Consider the following 25701-nt stretch of genomic DNA (forward strand, 5'->3'; position numbering starts at 1 on the left):
CCCAGGGTCCTGGAATTGAGCCCCGCATTGGGCTCTCTGCTCAGCGGGGAGCCTGCTTCCCTTCCTCTCTCTCTACCTGCCTCTCTGCCTACTTGTGATCTCTGTCAAATAAATAAATAAAATCTTTAAAAAAAATAAATAAATAAAAATAAAAGTTTCGGGGGCACCTGGGTGGCTCAGTCAGTTAAGCGACTGCCTTTAGCTCAGGTCATGATCCCAGAGTCCTGGGATGGAGCCCCATATCAGGCTTGAGCACAGAGCCTGCTTCTCGCTCTCCAGCTCCTCTGCGCTTGTGTTCCCTCTCTCGCTCTCTGTCATGAATGAATGAAATCTTCAAAAAAAAAGTTTTACTTCTTTCCCCTTCCTGCTATGACATATTTTGACCTCTAATGCTACATTTAGACCAGAAAGTACCCTATAGCACCATGGGTTCTGACCTGCATTTTATTTATTTTTTTTTAAAGATTTTATTTATTTATTTGACAGAGAGATACAAGTAGGCAGAGAGGCAGGCAGAGAGAGTGAGAGGGAAGCAGGCTCCCTGCCGAGCAGAGAGCCCAATGCGGGACTCGATCCCAGGACCCTGAGATCATGACCTGAGCCGAAGGCAGCGGCTTAAACCACTGAGCCACCCAGGCGCCCCTGACCTGCATTTTAAACTGAGAACAAAATTCCCATCCACCTTTCAAAAATCAAACCAACCCTGACAACAGATTTAAAAAAAAAAAAAAAAAAAGGTATATTCACCCCTGGAAATGTTGCTACCATGCTTGAAACTCCCAACAGTCACTTAAAAAGCAACAATGACAAAGGACAAGGGAAAAAGAGTAAATGTATCCTATGGGTCAAGCACTATGCAAGATGCATACATCACTGCAGTGTTTCCCAAGTATAGTCAAGAGATGCTATGTCTGAATGCTGTGCACCCCCTCATATACTAGATTCATGTTGAAATCCTAACCTCCAAAGATGATGGTGTTAAGAGGTATGGCCTTTGGAAGGTGGTGAGGTCATGAGTGTGGAGCCTCATGAATGGGATTAATGGCCTAATGAAAAGGACCCCACACAGGTCCCTAGCCACTTCCACCATGTGAGGACTCAGTGAGGAGGCTCTGGCCATGAACCAGGAAGTAATCTCTCACCTGCCACGGACCAAATCTGCTGCCCCGATCTTGGACTTTCCAGGTTCCAGAACTACAAGAAATAAGTTTATGTGGTTTATAAACTCTGAGGTATTCTGTTATAGCAGCCTGAACAGACTAAGACAAGAGACCATGGAGGATATAATTTTAAGGGTTCCTAGACCCAGTATTAAATAACGTTGAATCACATGGTGAACAGTTCATCCCTTTCCCATCTTTCTAATTACATCAAGGGAAAGTCTCAAGTGGGTGCTAGCATGTCTTTAACGCCTCTCTACCACTTGCTAATCTCTCTTTTCAATAAAGAATGAACAAGTCTTAGAGCCTTGGCAGGCTACAGTTCTAGCTAGAATTTTAATGACATTCATTTTTTTCACCATGATTCTTTAAATGGTTTCCCTTTTTTATAGAACAAGAGAAACGAGTCTGCTTCTACATGATAAAAATTAATTTAAAATAAATTTTAAATATCTAATTAAAGAGCAATATCATGTCAATAATAGTAAAAGTGGCAAAAATCATGCACACAGTACTCAAATTGCTAAATTTCAGGAAGTATGGAGTTATTTCATTTATCCTAATAGCAACCCTATGAGGTAGATGCCATTTTTATCTCTAGCTTACATGTTGGAACCTATGACGCAGACAGGAAAAGTGACCCAGCCAAAGTCACATAGGCCTCTTCTAAACCCAGTTCTACCTAGGTACAAAATCTGAAATCTCACCATGCTGACTGATCACAATGTTTGCTTCCAGAACTAAAGTTTTCAACCTGGAAAAGCCTCCTATGCATCTCTGGAGAAGGCTCCAGTGACTGCTGGCCTTAAAAAATTAGCTTTCATGTTATATGACTGACCATCACCTGCAAAGTTAGGGCAAGCACTAAAATCTCTCTCTAAGCCTCCTGCACCTTCTCTTCCCACAGCATCAGCTATAGAGAGGCAGAGTGGTACTAGGATCCAATGCTGCACTGTAAATTAGTCTCTTAGATCAAGAATGCGGAGTCCAGGAGATGACAGTGCCGTTCCAGGGAAGACAGCCTTTGGTGCTCAGGTTTTCAGGACATTCTGAAACTTTCCTGAGCAGGACAGTTCATTCCTCTGCCCCCCACCTAGCCTGGCCCAGCCACTTAGATTGCCTCCCTGCTGGCCTTTCTAGCTGCTCTGCTTCAGTCTCCGTTGCTGCTTCGCAGAACCAGCCTTATCTGTACATTGATGAGTCATGCTTTCTGTACATTTCAATGTTTTATCCCTGCGGGGAAGATTCTGGTAAGTACCTTCACTCTCACTGCTCTTAATACCCCATGCCTCCCTCTTAGGACTATTTCTGAGGCTCTTAAAGAAAATTGAACTTTTCAGCAGTTGGAATGTAGTGGTTGGGAGGGAAAAAAAAAGAAAGAAAGAAAGGCTCCAGGATGGGGGGAATGTTCTCATGATAACCTAGCTAGAAAGAATATTCAAACCTTCTCTCATCTTCCAGTTTGACAACCTGAGTATCTGTTCTAGATGTTATACAGTGTATAAGAATTCCTGGCCTCTGAAATTACACAAATTAGAGGAAAATGGTATTTGGTAACTTTTTACTCACACAACACATAGACATGATGTCAACAACAAGTTAATGTCCCTTCTGGAACCAATTGTCAATTTTGCAAGGAGTGGCATGAGACTAAGAGTTCCAGCTGTGATACAGTGTGTGACCATGGGCACCTCACTTAACTTCCCGGGACCTCAATTCTCTCAGCTGTAAAATGCAGGAATTGGACAGAATCATCTCTGTGGGTATCGCAATTTTCAAACACTAGGTAATCGTGTGGGCACTTTGCTCTCTCAGGCCATGAATTTCCTATGTGTAAGAAGAGCTAATTAAGCTCTGACCACTTCACACAGGTAATAATGAGGATTAAAATAAAATGGTGTACATGGCTGTATTTGTCAAAAGTAAAGTTCTATCAAATTTTGAAGTGTTACTGTAATGACAGCAAAGATCACTGATGGAGCAATGCACGTCTTTGCGTTGCTAGCAACAGAATCCTAACTTAAACAAAAGGGAGGGTTTTTTTTTCTTTTTCTTTTTCTTTTTTTTTTTTTTTTGGAGAAGTACTCCTCACCTCTCTACATAGCCTTATCTAGACTATGGGTTGTTTTTAATTTTTTTTAAGATTTTATTTATTCACTTTGACCGACAGAGAGAGATCACAAGTAGGCAGAGAGACAGGCAGAGAGAGAGAACCAGGCTCCCCTCCAAGCTCTCTGCTGATGTGGGGCTCGATCATGAGATCCTGAGACCCTGAGATCATGAGATCCTGAGACCCTGAGATCATGACCTGAGCCAAAGGCAGAGACTCAACCCACTGAGCCACCCAGGTGCCCCTGGGATTTTTTTAATTTTTAAAAATCTGTAGTAAGAACATTTAACTTAACAAAATTTTAAGTGTTTAATACAACACTGTTAACTATAGGCATGACATTAAAGGTAAGATTTCAAGAACTTACTCCTCTTGCATAACTGAAACCTGATGCCGCTTGAGCAGCAACTCTCCAATCCCCCAACCCTAGCCCCTGGCAATAGCCATTCTACTCTGCTTCCATTAGTTTGGCTATTTTAGATACTTCATGGAAGAGGAATCAGGTAGTATTTATCTTTCTGTGACTAACTTATCTCAGTGTAATGTCCTCAAGGTTTATCCATGTTGTCACATATGACAAGATTCCCTTTTTTCTAAGGCTGAATAATATTCCACTGTATGAGTATACTATACTTTCTTTATCCATTCACCCATAAATAGACATTGAGGCTGTGGCCACATCTTCAGGAATATGAATAATACTGCTACGGGTATGGGAGTGAGGAGATAACTCGAGGGCTCACTGGGAAACAGGGAACCATAGATATGAGAATGGGCAAGAAACAAGAAACAATGGCCCCAGAGCATCTGAGTCCTGCTGGACAGCCCTTATGGAGATGAATGAAACCCAGGCTCTTCTCCTGCCCTTGTTTCACTCATTCAAGATTCTGACAGAATCTATTGGGAAGTTTAAGATACCTGCCCCTTCCGTCCCAACAGTTCTGAGTCAGAGGATCTGGCCCCTTCAGCTTCTGTAAATGAGCAGCAGGCACCTGAATTTGCTCTGAGACCACACCAGGCAGAGAGGTTCACTCTCCAAAAGGAAATCAAGACCTGCTGGGAAGAAGAATAAGATTCTGCACATCTCCTGAATATGAAATAACTACTGCCCAGAGATTACGTAAATGCTCAAATTATCACAACATGTCACCCACTGAATACTTTTTGCCATTACATGTTTCCTTGCCTGATAAGAGACAGGTAGTTTGGTGAGAATGGTTTTATTTCTTTCCTCCATTTCCCTTCTCTCTTCTCTTCTCCTCTCCCCCACTTCACTCACTCTTTCCATCCATCTATCCCTCTTTTCTCACTCTGCTCCAAATCACTTTTGTTGGGTAAGGGGAAAGGAGCAAAGTGAGTCTGAAAAGATACTCCTGAGTCTCCTGGGTCTCTCTGAACCAAAGAGAAAAGACTGTTTTCCTCATGCTTCAACCTCCTGGTCAATTACACCACGCTCAAGCTGCCACACAGGTGCACCCACACAAAACGCATATATAGACACACACAGATGTGTGTGATGCATATGTGCACACACAAACACATATATGCGTACATATACGCATACACACATGTCCACACACTTACACACTGCCCTGACCCTCGCCCCACTCTTTCTCTCAGGCAAAGGCCCTGTTTCTTCACCTTATCTTCATTCTTCGCCTCTTGATGAAATTTGCCCATGTGAAATGCAACATGGGCCCTTTCTTCCTCCACAGGACTGCAGGGGAGAGAGAGGCATACATCTGTGGAAATATCCTCTTCCTGCTCTGTGGCAGTCCATGACCTCTTCAACAGATCAGTGGCAAGCAACAAAAGACTTTATCCAAATTCTGTAAGAACTGACGTGCCCCTCAAAGAACTGTAATGAATGGTTGTTGCAAGGAGCGCTGGCACGGATGGATTCTCAGCAGCTCAACTAGACATCCACAACCACAAAACATGCGTGTGGAGTAAAACAAACACGCAGAGAAACGCAATGCTACGGTTCTTATTGGAAAGCAAACAAGAGCCTGCAGACAAAGACAAACTGGTCAAAACTCCAGCAAAGCTGGCCAAGGTCAGTGGAGAACTGAAGCATCAGGGGAAATGTCAGGTACTATTTTGACAGCCTAATAGCAGGGAAGGAATGGTCTTCTGCAACAATTTCTGAGACTGAATTTGTAAAGAAGTGCAACACCACCAGAAGCTGTTGGTTTTGACAATAGCTTGTAATAACCAACGTGCCCAAGACACAGTACACAAGATATTTTTCCTGTATTTCACTATAAGAATTTTCAAGGATACACCAAAACTGAAAGAATTTTACAGCAAAAACTCATTTACCCATGACCTAGATTCTACTATTAAGATCTCTTTGGGTTAACACATATGTAACCATTCTTCTGTCTACCCATCAATCCATTTGATTTTTGGTACTCTTCATAGTTGGTGGCACACAATATGACACTTGACCTCTGAGCTTCAACATGCACGCTACTAACCAGAGTTCAGTATCTGTTTATGGTGCACATATGGAGTATTTCTGACATAAAAAATAAAACACAGGCATTAAGGAGAAGGAAGGTGAATGGGTGAGGCACAGAGGATTTTTAGGGCAGCAAAACTACTCTTTGTGATGCTGTCATGGTGGATACATGTTTTTACACATTTTGTCCAAACCCACGAATGTACAACACCAAGAGTGAACCCTAATGTAAATCAGGGATGCTGGATGATAATGATGCATCCGTGTAGGTTCCTCCATTATGACAAATGTACCACTCTGCTGGGGGACACTGGTAACGAGGTGGTCTAGCATATGTGGGGCAGAGGTTATGTGGGAAATCTCTGTACTTTCCACTCAATTTTGCTGTGAACCTAAAAATACTCTAAAAATTAAAGTCTATTTTTTCATTCTTTTTTTAGAAATAAAGCCTATCTTTTAATTAAATAGATAACTGAAAATAAAAATATGTGACCTATCTCTAACAGAGGATTAGCAAACTGGTATCCCACAGGTTGAGCTCAGCTTGCAGACATGTATTGCTTTGCCTGACCAACATCTATTCTCATTTCTCCTGTTACAAAATACCATGTTTCCTTTGACTGTATGATCCACCTCCTCTGTAGTCAGTCCATGTGGTTTGGAAAGAACTGATCCCTTCTCTTGGCTCCATCACTGGGCCCATAAGCCCCACCTGGCCAATCAATGCAGTTCTGGTTGGCTATAGAAATCCAATTCAAGGGGTGCCTGGGTGGCTCAGTGGGTTAAAGCCTCTGCCTCCAGCTTGGGTCATGATCCCAGGGTCCTGGGATTGAACCCCGCATCGGGCTGTCTGCTCAGCCGGGAGCCTGCTTCCTCCTCTCTCTCTGCCTGCCTCTCTGCCTACTTGTGATCTCTGTCTGTCAAATAAATAAATAAAAATCTTAAAAAAAAAAAAAAAAGAAAGAAAGAAAGAAATAAACCCAATTCAAACGGTGAGTTTAGTTGAGATGGGCACATGGGTCTGGGTAGTCCACTAAGAGCCTTCCCCAGGACTCACACTGAAATTTCCTCTCAACTCAGGTTACTAATCCAATACGATAAATGCAGGGATGCTTGTATCCAACTTTTTTTATGATGTTGTAAGAAGTTGCTTAAGAATGCAACTAATCCAAAGAAAATCAGACCCCATAGGCAGAAGGGGGGGTGGGTAAATTTTGCTCCTGGATCCAGCCAGGCCTAAAGTCCAGCCAACTTTTGAATTTTTGGTTATATATAAAAACTAGCTTTTTTTCTATCAATTTCAATTAAAACAGAGTCTTAGGGGCTACAGTTACTAGGAATTCACACCTAAGTCTGGGTTCAAGGCCTTAACTGTTAACAGGTACACTATATACAGTGCAGTTAGATTCTGAACTGAAGATTCAAAGAGGTGGGAAACTTACCCTGCCCATGAGGTGATCTGAATCCAGGAAGCAGAAGTAACAAGTAACCCTCGATCAGGGACACAATGTGGTAAGTAATGGAGAAGATGGGTGTCAGTGTCAGGGAGGTGGGGGTACCTTAGGGTATGAGGCAACTCTTTAGAGGAGCCTTATAAAGTGAGGATAAACCAAAGGACAAGTTACACTCTTGTGGGAGGTAGGGGCACAAAATGGGTCAGCAGTGTGGTCCTAGGGAGCTCCAAGCCCCTTTCACCAACCTTCCCATCCAGAACAACCTCACTTATAATCACTGCATATGTCTCCCTCCCTATCAATCGGTCTATTCATCCATCCTCACTGTGCCTTCTCTCCATATCTCTGTCTGTCTTTCTTTTTTCTTTTTCTGTCTGTCTCCGTGTGAGTGTGTCTCTCTCTTCATCTCTCTCTCCCACCCTTCCTTCTCCCCACTCTCTTTATGCACTACTCTCCGAGCTTCCGGGATGAAGTCCACTCCATCAATACCGCCCTAGTCCAAGCTGCCATCATTTCTCACATGTCCAACCTGACAGCCTTGTAACTTGTCTTCCCACCTCCGTTCTTGCCTCCCTTCTATCAATCCTCCACCTCCCTGACAAATGTTTTTTTTTTTTTTTTAAGATTTTATTTATTTATTTGACAGAGAGAGAGATCACAAGTAGGCAGAGAGGCAGGCAGAGAGAGAGGAGGAAGCAGGCTCCCCGTGGAGCAGAGAGCCTGATGCGGGGCTCGATCCCAGGACCCTGAGATCATGACCTGAGCCGAAGGCAGCGGCTTAATCCACTGAGCCACCCAGGCGCCCCTCCCTGACAAATGTTTTAAAATGCAAATCTAATCATGGGACTCCCCTGCTTTAAACTATGGATAAGACCAAACTCCTTGACACAGCCTGCAAGGCCCCTCCCATTCTCCAACCACATCCAGCTCCATGTACCGCCCACCCCAATCACTGCACACCAGCCTCCCTGGTCTTCTAGTTCTTCAAAGAGTCCTTCTCTATTACACCCCAGGGCCTTTGCACTTGCTCTTTCCTCTGACTGCAGATGCTCCCCTAACCCCAGCTCCACATCCCTTTACCTAGTTAACCCTTACTTGTCCTTCACTTTTCACCTAAGATTCAAATATCACTACCTGAGAGAAGCCTTCCCTGATTGCCAGACTATATCAGATCTCACTAATACATGTTCTCTCCTTCCTTTGACTTTTTCTTTTTTAAAGATCTTATTTATTTATTTATTTGAAAGACAGAGAGAGAGAGAGCACAAGCAGAGAGAGCAGCAGGCAGAGGGAGAGGAAGAAGCAGGCTCATAGCTGAATAGGGAGCCCGATGTGGGGCTCAAACTCAGGACCCTGGGATCATGACCTCAGCCAAAGGCAGATGCTTAATGGACTGAGCTACTCAGACATTCCCCCTTTGATTTTCTTCTTGATAGCACTTATCCAAGTTTAGATCTCTCTGTATGTGTGCATGTGTGTGTGGTTTCAGATGAAATGATTCATGCCTAGGTCTTACATTTAAGATTCAGGAAATCAGAGATCATGTCAACTTGTTAAAACGACTATATATCCAGAACTCAGTACAGTGCTAGCACATAGTTCCAGTCTGTTACAGTCCCCACCACTCCCTTTTGCATTCACACCTCTAAGTTCTGTTAATTACAATTTATGTTTGTGCTTCCACTTTTCCTAGAGAAAAGAATTATTCCTTTAGACCACTACCTCCATCAAAGCGTAGAAAAATGAAAGCAAGACCAAGAGGGCCAAGTGTTTCCAGGAAAATGGGAGACAGCATATTTCTTTATGGAAATAAAGAATGTACAATAAGTAGTTCTGTCTCATTCATGTTTATTACCTGTCCAGACTTATAGGCATTTGAATTTTCAACTCCTTCCTGTAACATTACTCGTATATTTTTATTATATTAACTCATTTACTCATTTAAGATTGATTTCTGTTCATCCACCTGGCACTAGGTATGTCCTTGGAATGGGAGATACAGCAGAAAATACAGATGAAGTCCCAGCCCTTGAGTCCCATGGGGCCTATATCACAGTGTGACAGATTCCTGTTGTATGCCTGTCCTTCCACTAAATGGAAGTGGTTCCAGCACAGGCTCCGGAGCCAGACTACCCTGGACCTAATCCCAGTCAGCTGAACTTGAGCAACTTACTAAACTTTTCTGTGCCTTGGTTTCCTTGCCTATAAAATTGAGCTAGTAATTGTACCTTCCTCCTAGTGTTATTGTGAGGATGTAATGAGTTAAGACACAGCTGTCTCATCATAAAACCCCTACCTGGGGCGCCTGGGTGGCTCAGTGGGTTAAGCCGCTGCCTTCGGCTCAGGTCATGATCTCAGGGTCCTGGGATCGAGCCCCGCATCGGGCTCTCTGCTCAGCAGGGAGCCTGCTTCCTCCTCTCTCTCTGCCTGCCTCTCTGCCTGCTTGTGATCTCTGTCTGTCAAATAAATAAATAAAATCTTAAAAAAAAAAATAAAAAATAAAACCCCTACCTAGTAAATGTTAACTCTTATTTCCTACCTCTGTATCTTAATCAGGACTAGATTCATGGGTGTGTGACCTGTACAGGCACATACGGCCCCATACTTGAAAGTGCTCCAAGCCTGGTTTAATGCTCTGGTACTGCCACTCTAAAATTCTTAATTTTTGAACAAGAAGCCCTGTATTTTCATTTTTGCATTAGGCCCTACAATGATGCAGCAGGTCCTGATGAACACACATTTTAAATGTTCAGTAAAAGTCTGCTGAAAGAATTAATAAGTGAATGAATTTAGCTAACCACAGTTGATGCTCATCTTATAGAACCAGTCAAGTGGCTCAGCCCTTGAGCAAAATTAAACAGACTTTGTTCTTGACTCAACCTGTCCCTTCCCAGGACTAAAAGCTTGACCTAGGATCTTAAAGTTCTTCTCATCTAACTCATCCATTTCCCAGGAAACTTTGACCTTGACAGGCTGCCAAGGTTCTCCATGGAGCCAGCAGAGTACCCCATTCAATTCCCCCATTCTCCAGATCACAGTCTACACTGTTTCCTCTACTGCCTCCCATCCTGTCCAACATCTTGGAAACAAGGTATACCCCTGGTTTCTTTCATCCCCATTTCATAGATGGGGAAATAGAGGCTCAGAAAAAAATAAGGTCCCTCAAGATTCCCCATGCAGCCTTGTTCCTATGCCCAGCCAAGTTTCTAGTTTTATAAAGAGTTTCTTTTTTATTTTAATAAAGATTTTATTTATTTGTTTGATAGAGAGTGAGTGAGAGGGGAGGTCAGTGGGAGAAGGAGACTCCCCATGGAGCCCAATTTGGGACTCGATCCTGGGACTCCAGGATCATAACGGAACTGAAGGCAGTCGCTTAACCAACTGAGTCATCTAGGCAGCCTTATAAGGAGTTTCTAACTAGATCCCCATAATCCAAACCACACAAATCATTTTTAGAGTGGCCAGTCAGACATGATAATTACAGGCTAAATCTGAGACTATTCCCTCCAACCCTCACGGCATCCCACATTCTGACAGTCTGGCCTGCAAAGAGAGACAAAGATAAACTCATCTCCCCACGTCCCACATGTCCTAGGTCAATGGGTGCCGGGGCCTTCCATTCTTTCTATGTTTGCTGAGAGTCTACGATATGCAGGCACAGTACAGAAGGTGGTGATGCAACTGTGAACAAATCAGACAAAAGGCCCTGCCCCTCTGAGAACAGAAACAGGTAAGAAACCAACTAATTAAATAGACTGCATGTGGTATGACCATGGTGCTGAGCACGATGGAGAAAAGTTAAACGGGGAAGGGGCAGAGGAAGTGAGCATGTTGGAGGGTAGTAGTGGAGATTTCAATTTTAAATAGGACCGTTTAGGAATAGCCAGGGCAAAAGCCCTGAGGCATTATCCTTGAGTCACAATGTTGAGAGGTCCCTGAATAGACTGGGGAGCTTACTCAAACCACATACACTCCCCCTCTTAGTCCCAGCTTCTCATCTCAGTTGGGTTGCCTACAGACAAATCTGCAGGGTTTTGAATCATTATTTATTGAACCTCTGCAATGATACTGTTTTATTTATCAACACAGTGGAGTTTTTGTTTTGTTTTTGTTCAGGGTAGTCACATTTAAATGAGAGAGTTCACAACAAAATTTCAATATCCAACTTGGCTTGGGATATCAGACCTGTGCTCACCAGACCCACATGACTCTTTTTAATAATCTGTCCCTTAGGAGAACACAAGCCTCTCGGTTCACCACAGACCCAGCCAGACCCAGCAGATCCCTCCCTTCTGCAGACTGCCTGGCCCTGGCTGCACCAGAGTTTACTACCACTCCCACCCCCAATGCCTTCCTTGGGGAGCCCCTAACAATGATGGGGAATGGATACATGCCCTTTGATGGGCATGAAAAAGCAGGGGTCTCCTCCATCTTAGGAAACCTGAAAGAGGCTGCAGAAAGCCCAGCCAGTTCCTTCTCCCCAGGAATGAATGTGGGGGGGGGGGGTGCCGGGGCAGAACAGCAAGGGGCCTTAGGCTTCTTTGAGCTATCACATGCTCTTGCACTAAGTGGCAGCAGCTACACCCAGCCCCTGGAAATGCCTCTCCTAGGTATTTCTACAGAATCTAATTCTCACACATGCTGCCTTGAGCCCCTGATTTCTCTCCCTACCCGAATCTGTTGTGGCCTCTAGAAGAACTCTTCAACCTCCTACACTGAAGAAAAAGGGAGGTGCCCATTCACCCCAACTCTCCAAGGCTGCGTAGGTCCCACCTGCTTACCTCTCCTATACTTCACACAACTTTCAAACACTAAACCACCCCTAGATGATGCCCACACGGGTTTGTGTGTGTCTGGGATGTTATGTGAATGTGGTCTTTGTGCATGTTGGTAAGGGTGCACTTCTGTTTTCACGTGTCTGGGTGAGGGATGAGAGGGCCTCCGCGTGCCCGCATAAGTGCACCCACATGACTGGGTATTGTGTATCTTTGTGTGAGTTTGGGGGGGGGGGGGGTGTGGGTGTGTGTGTGTGTGAATGGTTGCAACATCTTTATTCCTGACAGAAGGTCTCAGTGTGGCGGGCTTCTCTTAGCCAGCCTGTAACCCCTTCAAAGGCAATCCACTCAGGGACACTCCACCTCTGGCCTTCCTCAGAATCAACGGACGCACTGAGACGCATTCACACTTCCTTTCAAGCGCAGCTCCTCTGGCCCGGGAGAAACGACAATCCTTGAGCATCCTCCCTCCGACAGCTTCCTCTTACCCCCATGCCCTAGGTAGAGTATCCTCTATATGTAGATGGACTCAGAGCACTGGCAAGGGATAAGAAAAGTGGCTAGGAGAGTCAAGAAAGGCAAACTGAGGACATGCTGGAGGAGTACTGAGCGGATGCAGGAGAAGCGGGTCCCACCCACACCACGCCCCTCCCGCAAGGGGGTGGAGAAGGGGTAGCCGATTCCCACTCGGGTCTTCCTCTGGGGTTCCCAGGTCTCACTGCTCTCCTGAAGTCCGAGCTGTAAGAAGCAGCTGGGACCCCCTCCTCCCGTGCATCCACCCCCTTCGCCCATCATCCGCGTCCAGGCAGTTGCTGATTGGCTGCGGGGAGCAGCGTCCCAGCTTCCCGTCTCCGAGGCGGGAGCTGAGCAGGTCCGAGGTGGGAGGCGCACTGACCAGCTCTGGGAGCCCCTCCCGAGTCCCTGCGCCCAGCGTCCTGTGCCCTACACAAGGGCCGTGCCAGGACTCCAGGCAAGCAGGTGCGGAGGGAGCAGAGAGAACCACGGCAAAGGATAGAAGCAAGTCCTGCGGGAAGAGAGGCGCTGCTGCTCTAGCTGCTGCCTCCGCCGCCGCCACCACCTAACCGGCGTCCAGAGCGGGGCTGGCAGGGGAGCGAGGGGCGAGCTCATGGAGCACACGCACGCCCACCTCGTAGCCAACAGCTCGTTGTCCTGGTCCCCTGGCTCGGTCTGCGGCTTGGGCTTCGTGCCCGTGGTCTACTACAGCCTTCTGCTGTGCCTCGGTTTACCAGGTGAGGAGCGTGTGGGAGAGGGAGGAAGCCAAGAGCCCCAAGGGAGAACAACCCTGCCCAGAACCCCCAGGCCTCGATATGCTCCCTGTGCGATCCATAGCGCTCCCTCTGAAAAAGTTTAAGCCTTAAGGGCAACTGCGGACATTTCCAGACTGGGAGAAAGGAAGTTGCTGTGGCCTGGAGGGGACTCTTGTCTCTGTGTGTGTGTGTGTGTGTGTGTGTGTGTGTGTGTGTGTGTGTTGTGTGTGTCACGAGGGTACGCAGCAGCTGATGGGAATGTTTTGAGTACGGGTTGGTGTGAGTGTGCTGGAGTATTTGTATGCGCATCTGAAGGGATCTGTGTCCCTGTCGGTGCCCAGTGGGGGCTGTGTATGAGATTTGACTGCATGTCCAGACAGATGGCTTAGTGGGGGGCTTCACTTCTCCTGTCGCCTCCCCACCACATCCACCCCAGCCCTAGGAAACCTCTGCTCCTCTGCCCCACCGCGTGTCCCTGCCTGATTCGAGGTGAAGCGGGAGACTCTGATACCCAGCACACTTTCTCTGGAGCCACTGGGATGGGGCAAGGGATGAGCCCCTGTGATCCCCTAAGCAAACGGCGGGTCTCCAGGCAGGCTAAGAAGGGTCAGGGTGGCTCTGGAACCATGCTTTGGCCAGGGCAAGGATCCAGAGATACACGGGCTACCGAGGCCACCACTTCAGGGGGTCACAGTCTCCTTGAGGACATGCCTGTGCCCTGGCTTTGCTTCCCTGTCTACCCACCCTGGGCAGCTGATGACTGCTGCGGATGTCCAGCTGGTCCCATTTCTTAACATCCTCTCCAAAGTGTGGCTGAGACTGGTGCTGAATTCCTGAAGAGAGCTGAGCTGCTGGGGGCTGGGGGGATGCTTGCTGTTTGTGAAGGGGGGAGGGGTTTCCTGGGGTTCCAACTTGAGATAAACCCTTCTTCCAGATAGTCCCTGAGACAGTCTGTGTGCAAAAAGATTCCTAAAGATCACTTGCAGAGAGAAGAGAGAGGGAAAAAGGAAAGCACAAAGAAAAAAATCCAATGTACAGCCTAGAATCACAGCATCATCTACTCTGTCATTCCGCATCCCAGGATCCTGGGAACTTGGGAGCTGGATTTCTAAGAGACCTGCTGAGATTTCCTTTTCAAAACATTAAACTTGGTGGTCAGGGGCCCTGATAAGGTTGTTTAAATAAATGCTACATCCCCCCCCAGCCAAATTTTGGCAGGCATGAGAAAGCTAAGTTTATAATGACCGAACCTCTCTCCCAGCGAGTGATGAGGTTTTTATTACTAACTAATCGTTCTGGCTGCCCTGGGAGATGCTAAACCTCTGATTCGCCCTGCTGGGGCAGCAGCACGTGTCCTGTAATTACCTTGAACAGGAATTGATTTCAGTCCAGTCCCCACCTCCCCCTCTCAGCCCTCCTGAGCCTCTCCCAGAGCTATTAAGGTGAGTGAGTTTTTGAAAAGGTTGGTTACTGGTGACACTTGCTGACCCAGAGAAGTGACAGGCCCCCTTTTCCCTTCACCTCTCACATCAGAATTACTCTGACCCCTCCACCTTCATCCCTCCATCTCCCTGCTGACTGAAGTAGCCACTCTCTCTGGCTTTTCTTCTGAAAACCCTTTAAGGGATGGAGACATAAAGACAAGGGGAGGCTCCAAGGGCCCAGAGCAGGAACATGAGGATAAGCAGAACAGGGGAAAGCTCAGACCTTGAAACACCTCAAGGTGGAAGACAAGGTCCTCACATGTTCACAGCTAACTCCTATGCCAGCTAGGGCCTTCTGACCCACAGCATTGGCACCTATTGTGTGCCAGGCAGTGCAAGGCACAGACTCATCAAGGCTGAGCCCAGGATTTAGAGACTTAAAAGAGGGAGGGATTGGGATGAGAACTTGGAAGGTATCAATGGGTACTAAGAGTTGTGACCACCTACTCTGTGCCAAGTGCTGAAGAGGGGCCTAAGGGATCTTAGGGGATCCCTAAGGTGCAGTCCCAGAGTTCAAGGAGCTCACAAGCAGAGCTTATGGTAGATGCAGAAGGACCAAGCATTCTGGAAAAGGAGGACGGAAGAGGCTTGGCTTTAGGAAAGACCATGGGCTGATAATGGTTTTGTTAATGGCTTGCAAGGTGGTTCAAAAGTAAAATCCTTAAGTCATTCCCTTAGACCCATAAAGGGGAACAATTATGTCCTGGTAACCAAGAATGCAGACTGTAGAATGAAGCAGAGCTTGGTGTTAACATGTGGACCTTCTGTGACTCTGTGTCTCAGTTTCTATATCTGTAAAATAGGCATTAGGAAAGCGGCTAACTCCTGGAATGATGGTGAGAAATAAAAACATTGATGGAGATGGTGCAAGTTAAGCACTCAGCTGAGGGCCCGACACACCACACACTGATTGTTGTTGTGGTGCTGCAGTTGTGGTCATCATGAAGCTGATTTGGTTGTAAGGAGCGGGGCTGCTTGGCATGTGAGCCAGAGAAGGGGCTGGGAGCCACAAGAAAAGCACTTAGCTCAGTGCCTTACTCCTGCTGAGCTCACTACAGTATCCCCTCCCCACTCCCAGCCGCCAGCAATTAGCAAGCCCTCATTACTCTGCTACTGACCAGGATGCACAGCTATGCTGGGTGTGAAGTAACAGACCACAGGGCTTGGTAATATTCTTGAAAACTGAGATTTTAATTGAATCACTTTTCCTGGCAGTGGACTCACCCCATTTCCAAATTTTCACAGGGTGGTTGGAAACATGGGTGGAAACCAAAGGGTGGGTGGTGAGTGGCTGAGTGTTTGGCAATAGGGGAGCCACTAACTGGGAGAAGCACAGATGTTTCTTACCACCTTCAGTCTCTAGACTGAAAGGAAGAGCTTGGGAAAAGCCATGTAGTCCAATACCCTGCCTCTAGGAATGGCCCCAGACAATCTAAGTTAACTGGTCTGGAATGGGTCCCACGGGGTCCTAATGTGAACTATTAGCAGTTAAGAACTTAAGAACTCTAAAGAATCTGCCATTTAAGGACTCTTAATTTTCTGTACCATAATATTCCCCACCTCATTTTATCTACTACCCACATAGATGGTGTATACTAAATAAGATTGTCTATATAAAATGGCTTAGCACACCACTTGGACTGAGGAAAGCACTTATTGGTGCCTTCTCCACACTGGATCTTTTTCTATGTTAAATGCTTACATTATTGCACTCAATCCCCACCACATCCCTGTGATCTGTACATTTCTCTGAACCCATTTTTACAGATGAGCAAAATGAGGTTCGGGGCGCCTGGGTGGCTCAGTGGGTTAGGCCGCTGCCTTCAGCTCGGGTCATGATCTCAGGGTCCTGGGATCGAGTCCCGCATTGGGCTCTCTGCTCAGCAGGGAGCCTGCTTCCCTCTCTCTCTCTCTGCCTGCCTCTCTATCTACTTGTGATCTCTCTCTGTCAAATAAATAAATAAAATCTTAAAAAAAAAAAAAATGAGGTTCAGAGAAGTGGAGCATCTTGTCTATCGTCACACAGTCAAGCCAGTGTGTAAACATCTGCTCTTTCAAGTTCACCACAGTGCCTTCATTATTGCCAGGAAGTTCTTTTAACTAATCTCGGTTCTTCATGTTGTGCTCAATGGAAAAAACTGGTGTCCCAGCTGTCCCTAAAACTCTGTCTCTTTTCTCCTCCTTTTAAGTAAGCAAGATGTTTCTAACCTTCCAAATGCATACAATAAGCCAGCCAAGCTAACAAGGTAGAGTTGGGGACACTGATGGGGCCAACTGGGACAAAACAGTAAAAAGCAGAAGGCAGTGCAGGAGGAAGAGATGAGCCTGATGCCTGGGGGAAGAAGCAGCTGAGAAGACGGGTGAGCCTAGCTGATAAGGAAGGAGCAGCAAAATTAAACGAGATTTGAAAGATATTTTTTAAATTTACTTTCTAAAAGGCACCAGGGATGTTAAAGGAGACAAGGTAAGGAAGATGATAGCCTGAAACCACACACCACCTAGCAGAGAGGAGCATTTCTGCGACAGCCAGTAGGGGAGCCAGTAACCAGGAGAAAGCAGAGGTTAATACCTGCCTGTGAGGGTCAATGCAAGATGGAGATGATGAGTCTGTAACCTGGCAGATAGTCAGTGCTGTAACACACAGTAGTTACAGTTGCTGTTAACCAGGGGTGGGAAAATGGTGACCAGTAAGATGGACTGAGCACTCCAGATGTGTTCTCATTCATCTGTTAACATCTTTTGAGAGAATCTAGTAAACAGGTTAAAAGTATACAGTCTGGTAATAGACCTCTAGGGTCTGAGTCCTGGCTTTGCTACTTAAGCTATGTGACCTTAGGTAAGTGACTTAAACAACTCTGTGCTTCACCTTCCCCCTCTATAAAATGGGATAATGGTAATAATGGCACATACCTCACAGAGTTGCTCTGAGGCTGTGGTGAGTTATGCACTTAACACACTGCCTGTAACACTCTGTAAGCCATTTTTTTCATCATTTAAAAATTTTAAAAATTAAGGAAAAAATTATCAACTTGTTTTATGACACCTGCTTTACCCTAATACCAAACCAGACATTACAAGAAAACTACTGACCAATATTCCCCATGAACACAGACACACACACAAAAATCTTCAACAAAATATTACCAGATCTAACTCAGGAATATATAAGAATGATAATAAACCGAGACAAACTTGGGTTTATTCCAGAAATGCAAGGCTGGTTCCACATTTGAAAGTCATCTCTACCATATTTGAAAGTATTAAAAAACTAATTAAAAAAACTAAAAAAGGGGGGCACCTGGGTGACTCAGTGGGTTAAGCCTCTGCCTTCTGCTCAGGTCATGATCTCAGGGTCCTGGGATCAAGCCCCGCATCAGGCTCTCTGATCAGCGGGGAGCCTGCTTCCCCCTCTCTCTCTGCCTGCCTCTCTGCCTACTTGTGATCTCTCTCTGTCAGATAAATAAAATCTTTAAAAAATAATAAATTTTTTAAAAAACTAAAAAACCTAAAAAAGGAAATTCATACGATCTTCTGAATAGATGCAAAAAAAGTATTTGACAAAATTCAACAATCATGATAAAAACTTATCAAACTAGGAATACACAGAGAACTTCTTTAAACTAATAAAGGGCATCAATAAATAACCTATAGCTAACATAACATCTAATTTTGAAAGATGGAGTGTTTTCCCTCTAAGATCTGGAGCAAGACAAGGATATCTGCTCTTGCTACTGTGACTGAACATTATACTAGCTAAAGTTCTAGCTGGGAAAGAAAAAGAAAGAAAAGGTATACTGGAAGGAAGGAATTAAACTGTTTCTATTCACAGATGATAACACTGACTTCAGAGAAAATCACAAAGACTCCACCAAAAAATGCTCCTAGAACTAATAAGCGAGTTCAGCATGTCTGCAGGACACATTGTTAATTTCCAATAACCTATCATATTTCTATATATTAGGAACAAACATTTGAAACTAAAACTTGGAATTTAAAAAAAAAAAAAAAAAGATTTCCAAGTTCCTTTGAAAACCCAGAAGAACTAACATTGGGCTCATATTCCCAGAAAGTTGGTGGTGGCTGAGGAATAGGCTGCTTTCCTATGCAGCTGCTTTTGGGTAGTGTGCGTGCATGCATATGTGTGCACATTATACGTTATATAGGTAATAGCATTCATATTATTCAGAAACCTAAAAATATAAAGAGGCACATGTTGCAAAATCTCCCTACTATCCCTTTCCCCTGTTCACCAATTCCCAAATCCATCCCATCAACACCACCACACAGGTAAATAATTCGTCAGTATCTTGGTTCCTTATTTGTTCTTTCAGAGTAATTTAGTGTATACATAAACAAATAAGAATAAAGGATTTCAACTCTTTTTTTTTAACTCTCCTCAAAATGAGCACATTGTACACACTGCCCTCCATCTTGTTCTTTTTCACTTAACATATTAATCATCCATAATGTTATATTGAAGCTTCTTCATTCTTTTATGAAGCCGCATAGTATTCCACTGTATATTTTACCATAATTTATTTAATGGCTGCCCTTTTCAAAAACACATGGATACTCTAATGTCAGAGTTCCTACATGCTGCACTTAACTGTCCTCTCTAACCTGTATGGTTCCTCTTTATGCACACTGGGCCTTAGAATCCCTGTTACAACAATGGGAGAAAGAGCACTATGCAAGGAGTCCTGGATTCCAGGCTTGGCTTTGGCAGTAATTCACTGTACAAATCTGTCAAAGACCTGGGGGAGCTGGGCTCTGCTTGGAACCCAAGCACAGACCAATGAAATAGCTATGCTGGAAGCTGGCTGGGCTGGGATCCAGACCAGTAGCTTTGTTGTCCAATTCTCTGCGTGATTTCTGTAGTAACCCCATGTGTCATTTCTGCTTTTGAGGTTGAGTATAAAATGCCTTGCACTGGAACTGAATGGACATGGATCTGGATCCTGTATCTTACCCATGTGTGTTGTGTGATCTCACATACTATACTCCAGCTCTCTAAGCCTCAGTTTTCATTTATAAGAAAGCAGGCAGCCAAGTTCAGCAATTAACCAAGAGGTCTCTAATGTCAAACTGCCTGGGTTTGAATCCTAGCTCCCTTACCTGCAAGCCTGTGACCTTGGGCAAATTTCTCACCCTCTCTGTGTTTCAGCCTCATCAGTGAGATGGGATCATAATACCTATCTCACAGTGTTGTTGTGAGGAACGAATGAAATTGTAAAAATGTGTAGCAGCATTCTTGGCACATGTGTGCTCTCAAATAGAGTAAGAGTTCAGTAAATGTGATTAATCTTCTGTGCCCTCCACTGTTGTGGTGGTAATCCCAAATAAAATATGCAAAGGCTTCTCACAATCCCTCAAACATTGTGGGAGCTCAATAAATAGTAGATAGTGTTGTTTTTATTGTCTGACATGTCAACAAACTTTATAAATCCCCTGAAGCCACACATTACTTTATATATATAGGTCTTTTCCATAACTGCACAATTCCACTCAAAGTGCAGCCACCAGGAATGAAACTCTTTGCCCTGGAAAACTAGGAAAGAATTATCCAATGGATTAAATCAATTCCATCATAAGCCTAAGGAATTTGGTACCTCTCAGAGAGGTGCCTGAGGTTCAGTGAAACCTCTAGAAAAACTGTCAGTCCAGAACATGAAACCTTCTTCAACTAAAATTGATAAAGGGTCTGGCAAGCACTCAGCAAGATTGCTGTGCATGCTGCAGACAGGACCATGAACAGAAGAGAGGTAGGGAGACCTCTCTTCAGACCATCAGTGGGAGGTAGACCCTGCCACTGAACCTCCATGTGATCTGAACTATGTGGGCAATGCTGACAGGGGATGCCAGCCCTGCAGAGGGCGCCTGAAATCCGGGGGGGGCGGGGGGAGGGGGCAAGGGAAGGCAGGTGTCTCAAATTCAGAGACCTGTTACGAGCAGTCAAATAGTGTAAATGCACACAGTGGCCCAGATTTCCCCCCAGTGATAGAGACATATTTACCAAAACCACTGCACCTTCCTCTTAACAACTGCTAGGGTGTATGTTGCACTTACTATTTGCTAGGGATTCTTCAGAACATTTTATAGGCACTAACTCATTTAATTCCCCCAATGACCCTTTGAGACATGTATAGTAATCATGCCCATTTTTCAGATGAGAATGCTAAGATATCCATAGTCACATAGCTAGAAACTGATAGTGATACTCAGTACTACTGTCTAGCTTTATTTTAAGAAAATGGCAGGCCACACACAATGACAGCTGACAACTGACACTTGGACTAAGTCACAAGGCATGGGGGTGACAAAGAACAGAGAGGAGTGGGGACTGGGGGAGGTTAGAAAGTACCACCACCACTCACCTCTCCAGCCAATCCAGTGTTGCCAAATTCTTCCAAAAATCTAGGAATCCAGATTTTTATGTGAAACATCCCAATGTTTCAATGTTGGCAACCCATTTGAAAATTTTAAAAAACACTATGCAAGCCAGCACTGCATGAGCCAAACCAAACATATCTGCAGGCTTGATACAGCCCACCAGGCTGCAAATTCACAAACTCTAGAGTGGGTATAGCTTCATTAAGCACAAAGAAATGCTAAGGGGGTCACAGTGGGTGGAGAATAAAAACAAGATGCTAGGGGGAGGAGCAAACAGTAAAGAAGATGGAGACCCAAATGAATATGTGGCTTAAAAAAAAAAAAGGCATGCCAACTCAGGAAACCAGGGATTTGGCGTGACTAGAAGAAAGAGCTCCCAAGTAGTACCACAAATTGCATGTTGACAATGTCCTGGAAGACAAATCCACCATTTTTTTTTTGGTAAATGGAAGAGCCCTCAAAACCTGACAGCATGGTGGATTAGGATGCGGGCTTATGGTCCCCACTGACCTGGATTAAAATTCCAGCCTCATGACTTCCTATTGGTGGAGTTCTGACAAGTTGCTTGAACCTTTCTGAGCATCAGTGTTCCTCTCTGCAGAATAGGTATAACAGTGTCTTTTTCCACAGGGTATATGATATGGACAAAATAAAGCAATGCATGGCTAGCAGGGGCCCCTGTGTCTGCCACTAACAGGAAGAAACTGAGACTTTACCTAAAGTTGCAGAGCTAGGAATGGCAATAAACCAGAACTTACTTTCCCAACTCTTATTTAGTTCCCTTGTTACAAAGTCACACTGCTAGTGGTCTCTTGAGGAATCAAAGTGATCGGTGTAAAGGGGAAACGGGCTGTGGAACTTTAGAGCTCAGAGTAATTATCTGGATTTTGAGAGGTTTTGTTGTTGCTATTGTTGTTTTATGTGGGATTATTTTAGATGGCACAGGCCGAATCATTATTAAATCTCTTTTCAGTTTCCTCAAACCTTCTGACTCTATCAAAGGGAAAGTCTCCTCTTGGTGCTGGTGTCTTTAACACCTTTTCATGTGTGCTAAATCTCCCTTTTTAACAGACACAGAGCAGGCCTAGGGCTCAGAATCTAGCTAAAATGTAATGTCACCCTTGTATTATCACTGTATTTATTTTTAAGAATATCTTCTGTTTACAGCAGGGAAGTGGGTTTGTGATTCAGGTTTGTTATTTGTCCATGCTATCCAATATAGTAACCCCAAGTCTCGTGTGGCTGTAGAGCACATGACATTTGACTAGCAAAACTCAGGAACTGACTTTTTAAATCTGACTTCAGTTAATTTACAATTAAGCTTTGAAACTCAGTTCAGTTGCTGGAAAATAACTTTATACTTGGAACAATGTGGGTATGTGAATCTACTCTTCTCAACTGTATATTTTATGACATCTAAACAGAGATCAAAGATTTCCACTGAAAGATTTAGCATCCTTAGAGAAATGTGCTCAGAATGTAAAATACATGCTATGCTTTGGACATTTAATATGAAAAAATTAAATATCTCATTAATAACTTATGTTGATTACATCTTTGATGATACAGTTAAATAAAACATACTGCTAAAAATAATTTTACCCGTTTCTTCTTATTTTCTTAGTGTGGCTGCTAGAAAAATTGAGATTGCATATGTGGCTCACATTGCATTTATATTGGACAGCAATATTTTTAGATTTTTCTTAAAGATTTTATTTATTCGTCAGAGGGAGAAGCAGGCTCCCTGCTGAGCAAGGAGCCTGATGTGGGACTCAATCCAAGGACCCTGGGATCATGACCTAAGCTGAAGGCAGACACTTAACCAACTGAGCCACCCAGGCATCCCTGGACAGAAGTATTATATAAGGTATAAATTCGGGGGGGGGGGGGGGGAATCACTTAAAACAAAATGTTGAGGGGCGCCTGGGTGGCTCAGTGGTTTAAGCTGCTGCCTTCGGCTCAGGTCATGATCTCAGGGTCCCGGGATCGAGTCCCACATCGGGCTCTCTGCTTGGCGGGGAGCCTGCTTCCCTCTCTCCCTCTCTCTGCCTACTTGTGATCTCTCTCTGTCAAATAAATACATTAAAAAAAAAAATGTTGAGTAAATAGTTGTACAGAGAACACAAATATATGGAAAAAATCATAATGTTGGTAGGCCAGTCACTACTATCTGGGGAGCCCTGACCTAGTACAATGCTCTTAATACAGAAACAGAGGCCCTAGAGAGGACAAGGAATTTCCACCAAGGTTACACAGCTAACTAGGTGTAACCTTGATCTCAAATCTTTTAGATTCCGAATCCAGTGTGCCTTGACCATTGCAATAGTGATAACCCTGCCGTCTCTACTCCATCAAGGGAAATATAAGAGAAGGCTGGGGTTTGGGGAAGATGTGGTTACCTTAGATCCGGTGGGATTCAAGTGAAGGAACTTCTCTGTGTGCATAAGCCAGGATCTTTGCTTTTCTATCAAGTAGAGGCTGAATAACTTGGTTATGACCAGCTGAACTACACTGAGAGTTGGGACTTTCAACCCAAATATGTTTTCATTTTGCTCCATGGCAAAAACAATGAGACAAGATACCAGAAAGTGCAATTAGACAACTACATCTGCATTTATTGATTCACTCACTCATCCATCCATCCGTCTATCCATCCATCCATCTATGTGCCTGGCATTACCAAGTACCAGGCACTGTACTAGGCTCATAGCAAGCCTACAAAGAGCCGCTCCCTGTCTGCATGCTCATATGATACACATGGGAAAGACCAGCATGCTCACAAACCTGAATAAATGTAAATAGTCACGTTTGAAAGAACATAAAGGAGAGGCATATGGTGATAGAAGAGCTTTTCGTGGGGGGACCTGCCCAATGGGGAAGCCAAGGAAAGCTCCCTCAAGAGAACAACTGGAACCTGAAGGTTGAGGAAGGAATGAATGGAAGGACGAGGCCAGGGGGACAGGCTCTGCAGTGACTCTTAGGCAAGAGGGGACTGGTGGCACATATCAGAACAGAAAGAGGGTGAGTCTTGAATGCCAAAAGGCAGTCTGAGGACAGGAGGAAACAGGGAGTGAGATGCAAGCAGAGGAAACAGGAAGCCAGGGCTTTGTAGAAACCACACAAAGTGACCCTGATTTGGGACAACACATTTTACAGTGTTGACTTCTTTTGACTTCTGATATTCGCCAGTAACTTCTTTTCTTTCCCCCCTCATCTGCCAGAATGTTTACCAGTTGGAAGACCTGGGGTGACTGCTTTTCCACCAAAGACATTTCTTACCGTTTTCAGCTAGGTGCAGCAAAACTATCAGCCACATCACTTCACAGGAGGGACTCTCCAAAGACCCACACATGGAGACATGCACATGCGCACGCACACACACGGACATACAAAGATGTATGTACACACACAGACACAGAGACGTGTGCACACACAGACTTGTATACACAGAGAAACATGCATAAACATACACCTACATGGAGATACACACAGATATGCATGTGCACACACACACACATACCCCCTCTTCCCACAGTCAAAGGTACAGAACGGCCTGGTGATTCTGTTCTTGCTGCAGCCCTCTGCTTTTAACATTCCTGGCCTCAACACCATGGTTCAGCTCCACAGAGCTGCTGACAAGAACCATCATCTGCCTCTTTTTTTTTTTTTTAAAGATTTTATTTATTTATTTGACAGAGATCCCAAGGAGGCAGAGAGGCAGGCAGAGAGAGAGAGAGGGAGAAGCAGACTCCCCGCTCAGCAGGCAGCCTGATGTGGGACTCGATCCCAGAACCCTGGGATCATGACCTGAGCCGAAGGCAGAGGCTTTAACCCACTGAGCCACACAGGCACCCCATCATCTGCCTCTTGAACGAAAAGCAGTGGCCTCCCTGGAATGTGGCAGAATGGAGCAGTGATTAGAGAAAGAACTCAAGAGGGAGCAATGCCATGAAGAGGGTAGAGATGGGCATTCCTTAAAAGAATCACAGGCCCACACTCTTGACCTTCACGGAGCATGGTCCCCCTATTATGTCCACCCTCCATACTCAGAAACTTTCCAGAACACCACCTGTCCTGGCCAGCAGGCATCAGGAAAGTAATACTGGCTTAGGAATTAGGCATAACTGGGGGTTCAAGTCCTAGCACTGCAACTTTGCTAGCTGTGAAGTCGTGAGCAGGTAATTTACCTTTCTCGGAGCCTCTTCCGAGAATGGGGGTGATAACACCAACTTTATTCACTTAGCACATATATGTAGCACCTCTTTCATACAACAGGCACCCATATAGGCACTGGAGGAAAAACAAAGAATGCCTGCACAGGTGTACATTCTACCAGGGAGACAAGTGGTAAACAAGTAAAAGATACATAAACACTATATGAGATACTGATAATACTATCAGGAAAACAGCATGGTAAGGTGATAGGAAGCTACATCAGATAGGGTGGTCAGGAAAGGGCTGTCCAAAAGCCGATGTCTGCACTGAGACTGGAACAATGGGAAGGAGCTGGCCACAGGAAGCGCAGGGGAAGGGCATGCCAAGCAGAAGGACTTGCAAGGGTAAAAGCTCAGAGGTGGGAATGAGCTGGAATGAAGG

The 25701-nt window shown here is 44.9% G+C and overlaps 1 protein-coding gene across 1 annotated transcript in view; it reads left to right on the top strand.

Annotated features, from left to right (window-relative positions):
- The first annotated feature begins 13089 nt into the window (after window positions 1–13089).
- The window catches only part of GPR139 (G protein-coupled receptor 139), a 38842-nt gene continuing 26230 nt past the window's right edge, over window positions 13090–25701 (top strand). The window contains exon 1 of the mRNA XM_045992577.1: window positions 13090–13213. Coding sequence (XP_045848533.1) covers window positions 13090–13213 — 124 coding nt within the window. The remainder of the gene's footprint in view (window positions 13214–25701) is intronic.

The sequence above is a fragment of the Meles meles genome, chromosome 21 (assembly GCF_922984935.1).
Source record: "Meles meles chromosome 21, mMelMel3.1 paternal haplotype, whole genome shotgun sequence".
NCBI classification, from domain to species: domain Eukaryota; kingdom Metazoa; phylum Chordata; class Mammalia; order Carnivora; family Mustelidae; genus Meles; species Meles meles.